A 12,073-nucleotide genomic window follows, 5' to 3' on the forward strand; every position below is an offset into this window, starting at 1 on the left:
AACGTATTTCACCGAGTCTGAGGAGTCGACTGGACCTCAACTCTGTGCTGCATTTTTGTTTATCATTGGCCACGAAATCATGGTGCACCTCAAACAAACACACAAAAGGATTAAGAGTCAATCAAGTCAAAAGAAATATTTGCGAAAGTCCAAAATAAGTGTTTGTTTACAGTAAACAGCTATGCAAGCATTTCCATCAGTAGGACAAAAAAAAAAGAGCCTATCTGACTGCTTGTGAATGTGACTCCATTCAAATTAAGTGTCAAATTTGAGAAAATAAAATAATTTAAAAAATAATAATAAAAACCTTTCATACTCAAGATTCCTCAGGCAATTCTTTCAGTAATTGTTATCTTAGAGGAAGATAACGATAAGAAACGGCTTTGCTTCAAACACACTTTCAGAGTTTTTCCTCGTTGTCACCACAAGAGGGCGTAATGTTCGAATACGCACCAGAGAAGTTCAATGGCTTGCAGCTGATGAAAACCAATTAAATGATATTTAATACAGAAATATTGAAAAGTAAGCCCATGTCGGGGCTCCTTTTGCATGAATTACTTCATGTAGGTGATCATTCTGTAGCTCAGGCTGTTTAATGGCGATATGGATCAATCCCCATGGTAATATAGTTACACGGACTTTGGACTTTACAGCAACACATTGGACCAACACCAGCGGGTTTTTAAATTGGTCATAATATTCTAATTCTCTGATAATCTGAATATTGTGTTTTCTTTACCTCTAAACTATAATCATCTGAATACTGAAATACTATTATAAATCTTTATGATTAGTTTTTTTTTAAATCAAGTTATTGTCATTAAATAATCTAGCAAAAAGAAAATTCTAATCTTTATTGAGATGCCGCTATAACAGACAAGTGGTGCATTTTTGTAGTCGCAGGGTTTGTTTATACATCAGGCTGACTCCATACTGTTCTTGCAGTCTGGACAAAGTCAGCGGAAACATTGAAAAGACAAAGAACATCCGCGCTAATTATTATTATTTTTTAAAAATGTTTTAACATCGACATAAAAAAAATACCTAGTGCATTGAATGACGTGTTGCCGTCTTCGCAACAGAGCTGAAACTCAATCTGTTAACTTTTAAGAGGGATTTAGTCAAAAATAAAAATATTTCTAAACGAAACGTGAAACCCACAATGTCTTGAATCGAGATGTGGAGAGAGGGAAGGGACGAAATGGGGGGCGGGGGGTGTTTGATGGGTGGGGATGCGGGGGTGCGCAGGCTCATTCCAGTGGGCTGGTGCACTCCCTTCCATCTCCACAACATTCCTACTTTTGGAGACCTGACCAAAGCGTGTCCGGACTCGGAGCCACGTGTCCCCCCACCCACCCACCTCCACCTTCCCCTGCCCTCCCTCCGTTTCCTCTTTTTCTTCCCCCGACCATCACCCTACCAAGCCCTCTTTCAGGCCAGGTGTCAAGAGCGCCCATCGGCCGGGAGATGCAGCGTCTAGTCTGCCGCACACGGACTGCGGGCTCGGAGCTGCCGCAGAGCGCCTCGGCTCCCTCCGGACTGCTTCTAACACTTCTTTGAATCCACATATAAGGACATATTTCTTCACAATCATTTTTTTCCTCCCCCCCCACCCCCCAAAAAAAGAGAGAGGGCAAAACAGGTTGTGTTCAATGCGTAGCCATGCTTCTCATCTCGTCTCGCAGTGCGCTGCTGTCCGTCTACTACCCGCAGATCTTCCTCATCCTCACCAGCGGTAGCTACCTGTACGTTGTTCTGAATGCGCATGCTTCCTTTGAATTTGATGTGCTTTTATTTCCTGCAGCCTCTTATTGCGTGCGTAAATTGTGAGCCAATCACGCACAAAATTGGAACGTCAACACGAGAAACCAAAACATATTTTCGACCACGTTGTAAAAAAAAAAAAAAAAAGAAGAAGAAAAAATCTATTTTAGGTCCCTATATATGTTTATATATGTATTTTTACTTTTACGTCATTCGTTATTGCTGTTATTTTGTCTGGGGAATACTTTGGAAAGACTCGGTGGAAAAACGCGCGACTTCTTTTTTTCTCGTTTAGTCTTTTCCTCCTCAGTGGAACACGAGCTGCCGATTTCTCCTCCAACACGCTGGCATTTTCATTCAGAAATTGAGCCATAAAACGGCTGAGTGAAAACTCGATCGAGTGCAGCCAACATTTAATCTGCTGACCAGCTGATGAGATAACCTGGTGCAATGTGGATTTACACATTGCACCAGAACCACTCGGTCTTGGAAGCACCTCGTCAGAACCGGGCTATAACGTGGGACAGCAGCATATGGAAAATAGTTGTATTAAATGATTACTTCATGCTCTTTCAATAGAAAGAGGGGCCTTTGAAAGGAGCGTTTGGGACTTAGGGGCCCCACAATGAGACTGATTGCTACACCATATTTGCTTCTCATTGAGAACAAGGGCAGGTTCTGCTATGAAATCTATACCATAAACTATAGAATGCTTTCTGCAGGGATGGCGATCAAAACGAGCTCAATATCAACTAGCCTGACTTAATAAAAATTATAATCTTCCATCAAATTTGGGTCCTCTTTCTGCTTTAACAGAGAATGTTCTCCACATTTTTCTAGATTACTGTTCTGATAAAGTCTTTTCACAATCCTCATTCCTGCAGGGCATTGTCCTCCGTGGTGGCCCTGGGCGCCAACATCATCTGCAACAACATACCAGGACTGGCACCCCGTCAGAGGGCCCTCTGCCAGAGTCGCCCGGACGCCATCATCATCATTGGCGAGGGCGCCCAGTTGGGCATCAACGAGTGCCAGTACCAGTTCCGCTACGGGCGCTGGAACTGCTCTGCCCTGGGGGAGAGGACGGTCTTCGGACAAGAGCTGAGAGTAGGTCAGTCTCGTCCGGGACTCGCCTCCTTTTGGGGGGTTTATTTGTATGGTTGCTTTGTGATGTTTTAACAGTGGGAGAGTGGTAAAGAAAACATCCACGGCTCAGGTGGGAAAATCTGTCGACCAAATCATTTTTAGTCGTGCTCTCTGCAAAAGTGGTTGTTATGAAAAGGTGGCAAGAAGAAAGTCATGAGAGGTCCGGTTTAAAGTTAAGCACCTGAGTTTAGCAAACATGAGGCAGGAGAGTGCTGATCTGATGAGACCAAAATTGGACTTTTTGGCAGAAAACTAACACGTACCTGGTGGAGGCTATGTTGGAAAAGTCCAATCAAAACCTAATTTGAAACTTGTGGCGACAATGGAAGCTTTTATCCAATTTGATGGAGCCTGAGCTCTTTACAAGATAGACTGTACATAAATTTCACTTTCTAAATGATACATACCCTAAAACCTTTGGTAACTGTATGGTTGTCTGGTTTACATTATAACATAACGTTCCAGAGTTGAAACTTTTAAGGGTTTTTTCTCACATACTTTCAACATTCAACGGAACAAGTTCAAATGCAAAGTTTTAAAGATTTCAGCACCCAAGCAAACATTTCATCTGAAGCAATGTCCCAAAGTGAGTGAAGACATTTTTGTGTCAGGCTCGTCAGGTTTCTTAAATTCATACCTGTGTAGTCTATTAACACCAACTAAAAATTCACTCAGGTCGACATTCTTTAAAATTTTGACTCCTCGCAGGCGCCTCTTTGCTCCTAATGTGAACCTCATCCATAAATTGCTTCGGGTCCAGAATGTTTTGTTGCGGTTTTGCTGTGGGTTTGGATGCATGTTTAATCTAGCAGTTCTGGGAGCGATCACTTTCTGCTGTCTGAAGATAGGTTTTCTCAGAGTAAACAAATTTAAAGAGACACTGGAGATCCATTTTTTTTCTTGTCTTGTCAAGTCCAGTTAAGAAAAACAATTAAAGAAGATATGTTACGATCCATTAAATAAGGGCTTTATCAAAACGGGTTGGAACATTGGGTGTGGCTTTCTAAACTAAGACTATACAACAATCTTGTCCTGTAAGTAAATCTTACACAAGTTTACGATGGCGACCTTTAGGGCCTGTGAATTCATTAGGCTTAGACCAGAAAGATTCATGCAAACCACTAATTAAAGGCAGCTCCGGCAGCTGAATGCAACGGCATTCAATCAAAACAAATCACAGCGGGAAGAGACTGTTTGGCCACCGCTTTGCGCCCAATACCTTGAGAAATACTCTGCAGCGTCGAACAACTTATCTGAATCGCTCGCAGATTTAGCTTGATGAGGGAAGACTTCAGAGTTTGTGGGGGAACTGCAGACTTGACGGTTTTAGTGAAGGAGTTTTTTACGTTGGAAGGGAGCCATCTAAAGGATGCATTAATACCCTGGGGTAAACACTTGAAGGAGGAGGATATCCCATATCCCGTTAACAACTTTAGCACCAATAAATTAATTTTCCCCCTTTGACTCCACAAACATAAAGCTCTTTGTTATGAAGCTCAAACAGTAAACCCAGAAAAGATCGTAAATGGGTTAAGACCATCCACAGATCATCTGGCTGTGTTACGCACCATCATTTGCTGCAATTTCCTTAGTCAGAAAAAGAACAACACTGTATGACACAATAAAGCACAGCAACCCGTAGTCCCAGTGCAGAAAGTCAGCCAGCAGATGTCACTTTGTTTCCTTCAGAGTCCTGATGACTGCTTTAACAAGCCAAGCACTAACTGCTGAGATAGAGCCATTTGAGGCAAGACATGCAGAGACAGTCTGCTGTCTGTGTTAAATACTTCTGAGCAATGATCTCAGAGAAGCAACTGCTGCTGCTCATCAATCTGTGAAAGGGTTAGAAGGCCGTTTAGAAAACAACTTGCATCGACTATGGTGTTGAGTGTTCTCCAAAATCAACTTTTTCTACCTGCCTGTGGTCATAATGTTAGAGCCAATATATGTGGAAAACATTCAGTGCAGTTGCCAACCCTTGTGGCTGTTAACATCTCTGCAAACTCAACAGCTGAGACCAAGCAACATTTAGAAAAACTGCTAACAAACCCCAAATAACACTTCCCAGGCTCCAGAACTTGTTTGCACGGTTCACCAGACTCAAGAACAAGAAAGCAGAACAAAATGAATCTGAATAAACCACAAGACTTCTGTCTCCTTTAGACCAATGAGGCCAAAGTGGAGATTTTCATAATACGCAGTGCCACATTTGGTGAGTCACACTGTTTAAGTAGCCAGTCATTTTTCCCCCTATTAGGAATATATGACCATTGGTTTTAGTTCCTCAAGACACTACCAATAATAAAATAAAATAAAAACACTGACAAAGTGAGCCATCAGAATAACACTGTCCACCCTAACTTCTCAAAAGCGTAGCTGTAGTGCACTAAAGCTTTTTAGAGACATTAAGAAATAGTGATAACTTCATAGAAAAAGGTTATATTGTGTCTACCTTAATGAGATTGTGATTTTGCCTCGCATTTAGACCTCACATTCCCAAATACATTGCGACAGAAGAAATCCAAAGGGGGGAATGCCTGGCCATCAGTGAAGGGTTTGGAGTGGCTTAGTCATAGTCCAGCTATAAAACCAAACTTTAACGAGGTCGCTCATGTCTAAAAACCCAGAAATGTGGCCGCGTTAAAACAATTCTGCAAAGTAGATCAAGGTAAAATTTCGAGATGTGAAAACGCTCACTGCAAAAGAACTGATTCCGCATTCTCTGAGAACTAAACGTGTTCTTGATGGGGTTAAGTTATGAAAACTATCCTGATAACTAGTTCAAAAATGTCTCTGATCAACTTTGTTGCCAAACCGTACTCTAACCTGGACTCTCAAGTACTCTCAGTCATTTAATTATTGATTTGCATTCCAATTCTGTCCTCCTTTCTCCAGGCAGCAGGGAGGCAGCATTCACCTATGCCATCACAGCCGCTGGAGTTGCCCACGCGGTGACGGCGGCCTGTAGCCAAGGCAACCTAAGCCAGTGTGGCTGTGACCGCGAGAAGCAGGGCTACCATGACCGGGAGGAGGGCTGGAAGTGGGGAGGCTGCTCGGCAGATGTCAAGTATGGCATGGAGTTTTCGCGACGCTTCGTGGACGCTCGTGAGATCAAGAAAAACGCCCGCCGACTGATGAACCTCCACAACAACGAGGCGGGTCGAAAGGTAACACACTGAGGTCCGATTTGGTCAAACGGAAGGATGTTATTAATGAGAGCTGTGGACTTGAGTCACTTGACTTCAGACTCAACTCGGACTATAAAATTGATGACCTGTGATTTTATTTGTGCTTGAGCATTCAAAAAACTTAATATCTGGATCCATAGCGATGGATTCCAGCCACCCGGGCCACAGACTGTTTGTGCCGCTGCCATCAGGCAAGCGGTACAGGAATATACGGACTACAACAAATAGACTGAGAAACAGTTTCTTCCCCACAGCCGTCAGAGCCATTACTCCCTGCCGCCCCCCCCTCCCACACATATCATAACCTCGCAGTCACACATACATATCCCCCACCCCCACACAGCCATATTGTTCTGCACTTTGCACTGTCACATTATCTGTACTTTGCCATAATTGGACCTGCTGCTACTTCTTTGGTGTGGTTGAGTGCCTTTAGTTAATTTAGTTGTATATATTGTTATTATTATTATTGTGTGTTTGCTTATTTATACTGTATATATTTGACCTTTTGCACGGGAGCTGCAATGGAAATTTCGTTGAATTCTGTTCAATGACAATAAATGCTATCTATTCTATCTTAATACCAAATAGAAAAATAATTTTGAGCAAGTTATACATTTCTTGGGGGAGTTGACTGCCACATATGACAATTTGCTACGAATTGGGAGATCAGACTCCCAATGATCTGCCAGATGATCTGTGGAAATGCCTGTTATCCTGAGACATCTTTGCTTCTTTTAGCTGGATTGTCTGAGAGCTCTCGTTAGCTCCTCTAAACATAGCACATGATGCAATCATGTCAACATTAACCAAATCCTATGAATGTATCCAATACCTGGCTGACTCTATGTTCTGCTGGCATAAGAGGAACCAACCCAGCACTAGGTGTACCACATAAAATGGCCTCAGAGTTTAAACCTTCCAATCAGTCTATATTCAAAAATGTAATTCAAGTTCAAAAATACTTTATTGATCCCAATGGGAAGTTAAATAAAATATGAGGAAGGAGTAGCTAAAGGAGCAGTTCATTGATATTTAATTTGAAGGAAATGTGTTTTCACAAAGTGGGACTGTTTCTGTCATTGTTATAGAGCAGGGGTGTCAAACTCCAGTCCTCAAGGGCCGGTGCCCTGCAACTTTTAGATGTGCCTCTGCTGCACCACACCTGAATAGAATAATTAGGTCATTAAGGCTCTGGAGAACTGATCTACACAAGGAGGAGGTAATTAAGCCATTTCATTCCAGTGTTTTGTACCTGTGGCACATCTAAAAACTGTAGGACACCGGCCCTTGAGGACTGGACTTTGACACCTGTGTTATAGAGGGATTGGACTCAGCAAAAGGAGTGGCTCAGCCAAGCTCCATTCCTTCAGGAACCGCCACTTACAACAAATATTTCATGTCCTAGTTGTCGTTTTTTTCCCCCAAAAGTGAGAAAGGACAGTCACGTTACGTTTTTTTCCCTAAACAATCCAATGATCTGTGTTCTTTTTGATTTGTAACAGTGGTGAAAATGTCAATAAACTGAAACGCTAAAAAGCTTCCACACTTAAATCTTCAAGTTAAAAATATTAACTAAAGCTAAGGAAGCAGCTTTATTTAGCAATATCATTTACCATTTTGTCAAGTCCTGAATTATTCAGGAATTATTTAGTCAGGCGTCAAGTGTAATGGGCTGCCTTTTTCTAGCGGTTTAAATTAAATACTTCATTTGTTACTCCCATTTTTTCAATGTGCAATCATAAGACTCAACGGTTAACAGAGAGAGCCGTTACTTGAAACTGAATTACCGTAATCGGACTATAATGCCATATTCATTGATCCATCTATCCACCCATGTCTTCCGCTTATTTAAGATACTGTTGGGGATTTATCAGGTTCACGACGGAGAGCAAGAAATCCTGCTCTAGATTAACACTCTTCAGTTCATTCTGTGGAATCCTGAGAAACCCTAAGGGATCAGAAAGAGTTGTAAAACCAACAAAGGGAGAGACATAGAAGGTCATTAGATAGAAGAAGCTCCTAACTTTATCTCTAAATCCCAGCCATCCCTACAAATGAAACTTGTTTCAGTTGCTTGTATCAAGCATCTGATTCGTGATTTGTATCACGTATCCGCAGGTGAAGGATAGAACATGGACAAACTGGTGAATGTAGAGCTTTTGCATTTGGCCCAGCTTTTTCTTCACCAAGAGAGACGGAAGAAGCATTCCTTCTCCTGCTCGGTTCATCCATCACTCATGAACAAAACATTCAAGTCAAAGCAAAGAATATTCTCGCAATCCTCCCTCTATTCCCTTCTCAGCGACCGCATGCCTGCATACGTGCGCACACTGATCCAGCCGGAGTCAAGAATCGCTTCCAAAACCTTGATAACCCACCTCTGATTTGAATAATGATGTGTACGAACAAGCAGCCCTCTGTTATTAGAGCTTCAGTGACATAACAGAAAAAATATATCAAGTGTGGATCTTGATCAAAGGAGGCTTTTTTCACCCCCCTTTACATCGAAATCAATCACCTGTCTATTTTGTCATTTGAATGTATTTATAGGATGTTATAATGTATATCTGACTCAAACCACCATGTAAGAATATACACATGTAGAGTTACGCAACAGTTCTGGTCAGTCAACTCCTGTCACTCCGTTCTGTGGTTTGAAGAAAGGTAATGTTAATTACAGACTCCAGCTCGGAGCTACGAGTCTTTTTTCCTGGATTTTTTTGACACAAAGTTGGCTCGCCAGATGCTGTGCTGAAAGTTAAAGTGGTCGCAGAAATCCCAGCTCCCCAAAAAGAGACAGGCTTAACTGTTTACAATGACGTTACATTTATCTTGCACAGGGTTTAATACAGGTCTCTCGAACTCAAATTTAAAACTTTTTAAGACCACTATAAGTACAATTTAAGATGCACATCACAGCGATGGTGTACGAAAGAAATACAGGGGACCAAAATTGTGAAATTGCTGGGGCCTTTTTGTGGCTCTTGGCAGCAGTTTTGTGCTTCTCACATGGTATAAAACTCTCTAGCAAGCTTGCAGGATTTAGCAGCTTGTTACCAGTGGCCTTAACCACCTCGAGTCAGAACATAATGAGTGAAGATGTTTGTGTGTGACTCAAACTCTTATCGGATAGAAAGATCACATGAGAAAGACCTACATAAAATGTGAGATTAAATAGTCTTGCCACAACAAGATTTAAGACCTGTAATTAACGTATTTAAGGTGATCTTAAAATTTTAAAACAAATTTAAGACATTTCCAGCCTTAAAGTTTAGACAAATGAATTTAAGGCTCTTTAAGGATGCGCTGACACCCTGCTGTCTGTATGTATTTTCAGCACCTGTCCATTTTGTTTTTCTAAGACATGCTGAACCTCAACTCTCTTTGTGAGCAGATCCTGGAGGAGAGAACGAAGCTGGAGTGCAAGTGTCACGGCGTCTCCGGTTCCTGCACCACCAAGACCTGCTGGATCACCCTGCCGAAGTTCCGAGAGGTCGGCTACCTGTTGAAGGAGCGCTACGGCGACGCGGTGCAAGTGGAGCCTGTCCGGGCCTCGCGGCTCCGCCAGCCCTCCTTCCTGCGCCTGAAACAGGCTCGGGGCTACCAGAAGCCCACGGACACGGACCTGGTGTACCTGGAGCGCTCGCCGAACTACTGCGAGGAGGACACGATCACGGGAAGCACGGGGACGAGGGGCAGGCTGTGCAACGGCACTTCCACTCACACGGACGGATGCAACATGATGTGCTGCGGCCGGGGCTACGACACGCACCACTACACGCGGGTCTGGCAGTGCAACTGCAAGTTCCACTGGTGCTGCTTCGTCAAGTGCAACACCTGCAGAGAGAAATCGGAAGTTTTTACCTGCAAGTAGGCGCAAGGCAACGGGGACTCCGAAAAGGAAGGGCCTTGAGATATTTATTACATTTTGCACATTTTGGCATCGTATTTCTAAAGAAACAGAAACTCAAGCTGAATTTGAGCTGTGGAAGTTACTGGGAGCAACAGAGACAAACAACTTTGCAAAGTTTTTCAACTTTTTCAAATATTCTCATGCAACAGCCGCAAACTTGAACATATTTTTTTAGGGGTTTTCAGTGATAGACCAGCAATAAGTAGTTAGGTGACTGTCAGCTTTGCACAAGCATGAAAACAAGTTTTGTTTTTTTTTGTGGACAGTAATTTTCACAACTTGGAAGATTTTTTTTAGTTGGATTTAGAGCTGAACTTTGACTGGGCCACTAACAGTCACTGTAGCTCTGGTTGTATATATTTTTATATGGAAAAGTCTGCATATAATTTTCTTCCCACTTCACAATTACGCATTACCTTATGTTGGTCTATCACATGAAAACACTAAAACATATTTAGGTTTGTGGCGATTATTTTTGCAGGAAACCTATTCGCTTCCAAACTGGTGTTAGAAGACGTTGCATTACTAAGGCAAAAATTTTTGACATCGAGCAACGGCTGTTGGTTATTATTTTAACATTTATGTTCAGGGGAACATAAATCAGAAATGTACTTTGGACTGCCCTGGAAGAAGCCTCCACATGTGACCCGAAGAAATGGCAGCCGAGCATCTTCTCACACTGTATTCTGTTTAAACACTGAAAAAATATATATATATATATTAAAACTATTATTTATGTAGAACATCTTGCAGCTGGGCATCTCATACCACTCAAACATATTTCCTTCACAATGATCATCATCTGTTATTTAAAACAAACTGTGCCTTCTTTGGCACATTCAGACAGTCACGTTGCGCTATACTTTGCCTCAAGTTTTTACACCAAGGGCTGGTGTTGAACTGGCACATTTTGCGCATAAACCCACCATCCCCAGGCCAGATGGGTTTGTTCCGCCAACAAATGCATTGCTTTAGGAATCCAACCTGTGAGTCTGAACGGCCCTCCATCCTGACTGCGCTCATTGTCTGGCTGTTGGACGAGCTGGTGCTTAGCAGAACGCCACGCAAGCCTCGTTGGGAAATCCACGGAGGAGCGATCGGGCCGAGACGCAGAGTCCCACACGGCAGCCTCTGCTTACACAAAGCCTTCCAGCGTGGTTTAGGCCTGCTCAGGCAGATGGCATGGGACCGTAACCACGTGGAAACGGGGAGGCAGGGGAAACGCCAAAGGCTTGCTATTTCTGGACAGCACCCTTAATGTATTTACACATTTGTTTTTGGTTGTTTTTAGGCTTTGTATGAGGTACAAAACAATTGGAAGAATATATTTTTATATGAGGAACGTGGCACTTTATGTCATTTCTAGCTGGAAAGAGTGTTTCTTATTCATGTCATTTTATACATATTTGAAAGCTATAACTTATTTGGAATTGGTGTTATTTTGGAATAAAGCTCCAGAAATGGAAATACTCGATTGTACTTGAAGGAACTTGTCCACTCAAAACAGGAGTTTAACCTTCTCAAGACGTCCATAAAAGCTGAGTTACGTGATGTTATACCAGAGAAGTTTCCGGAAACATTACTGGGACATCTCAGTCGTTAAGAATGTCATTGGAAACTAGACTTATTTCAGCCATTTAATTCAAAAAGGGAAACTCATATTGCATAGATATGAGATATGAAACTGTTCATTTGGATAATTATTTTTATAATTAAATTTCGCAATTGTAAGACCGATAACATATTTTTAAAACCCTCCACATCAAGGGTGAGCCACTAAAGTGATTGCTGAATCCAAGCATATTCATAGAAGGTTGAGTGGAAGGTAAACTACACAAGAAAGAAGGATAACAGCAGCCTTACAAGGCATCGAATGCAGCTACTTTCTAATCAGAAAGGGCGTCAAGAGGAGTTTTATCTGGGCTGAGGAGAAAAGGACTGCTCAGCGGTCCAAATTTCCTACAGAGCAACTCCAGAGGATAAGAGACATTACAGCCAACAATGCAGATACCAAGCTGCTGCTGCTGGTAAAACTACCTGGGCTTCCTTAACACCTTAG

General features: G+C 42.3%; 1 protein-coding gene across 2 annotated transcripts; it reads left to right on the forward strand.

Annotated features, from left to right (window-relative positions):
• The first annotated feature begins 593 nt into the window (after positions 1 to 593).
• Positions 594 to 11,481, forward strand: LOC116736717 (protein Wnt-7b-like). 2 transcript variants are annotated; one of them, XM_032589416.1, is made up of 4 exons: positions 594 to 1,735; positions 2,649 to 2,875; positions 5,806 to 6,077; positions 9,496 to 11,481. In XM_032589416.1, the coding sequence occupies exons 1-4, from the start codon at positions 1,653 to 1,655 to the stop codon at positions 9,973 to 9,975; spliced, it is 1,062 nt and encodes a 353-aa protein (XP_032445307.1). In that variant the 5' UTR covers positions 594 to 1,652; the 3' UTR covers positions 9,976 to 11,481. The 2 variants fall into 2 exon arrangements, with proteins under 2 accessions (XP_032445307.1, XP_032445306.1); XM_032589415.1 differs by having other exon boundaries at positions 595 to 1,745.
• Positions 11,482 to 12,073: the final 592 nt, after the last annotated feature.

Source organism: Xiphophorus hellerii, chromosome 17 (genome assembly GCF_003331165.1).
Source record: "Xiphophorus hellerii strain 12219 chromosome 17, Xiphophorus_hellerii-4.1, whole genome shotgun sequence".
NCBI classification, from domain to species: domain Eukaryota; kingdom Metazoa; phylum Chordata; class Actinopteri; order Cyprinodontiformes; family Poeciliidae; genus Xiphophorus; species Xiphophorus hellerii.

Excerpts from the sequence above, each read along its gene's own strand:
- LOC116736717 (XM_032589416.1), top strand. The coding sequence starts at position 1,653 with ATGCGTAGCCATGCTTCTCATCTCGTCTCGCAGTGCGCTGCTGTCCGT. Across the intron at positions 2,876-5,805 it reads CGGACAAGAGCTGAGAGTAG|GCAGCAGGGAGGCAGCATTC; the intron begins GTCAGTCTCGTC and ends TCCTTTCTCCAG. Across the intron at positions 6,078-9,495 it reads ACAACGAGGCGGGTCGAAAG|ATCCTGGAGGAGAGAACGAA; the intron begins GTAACACACTGA and ends CTTTGTGAGCAG.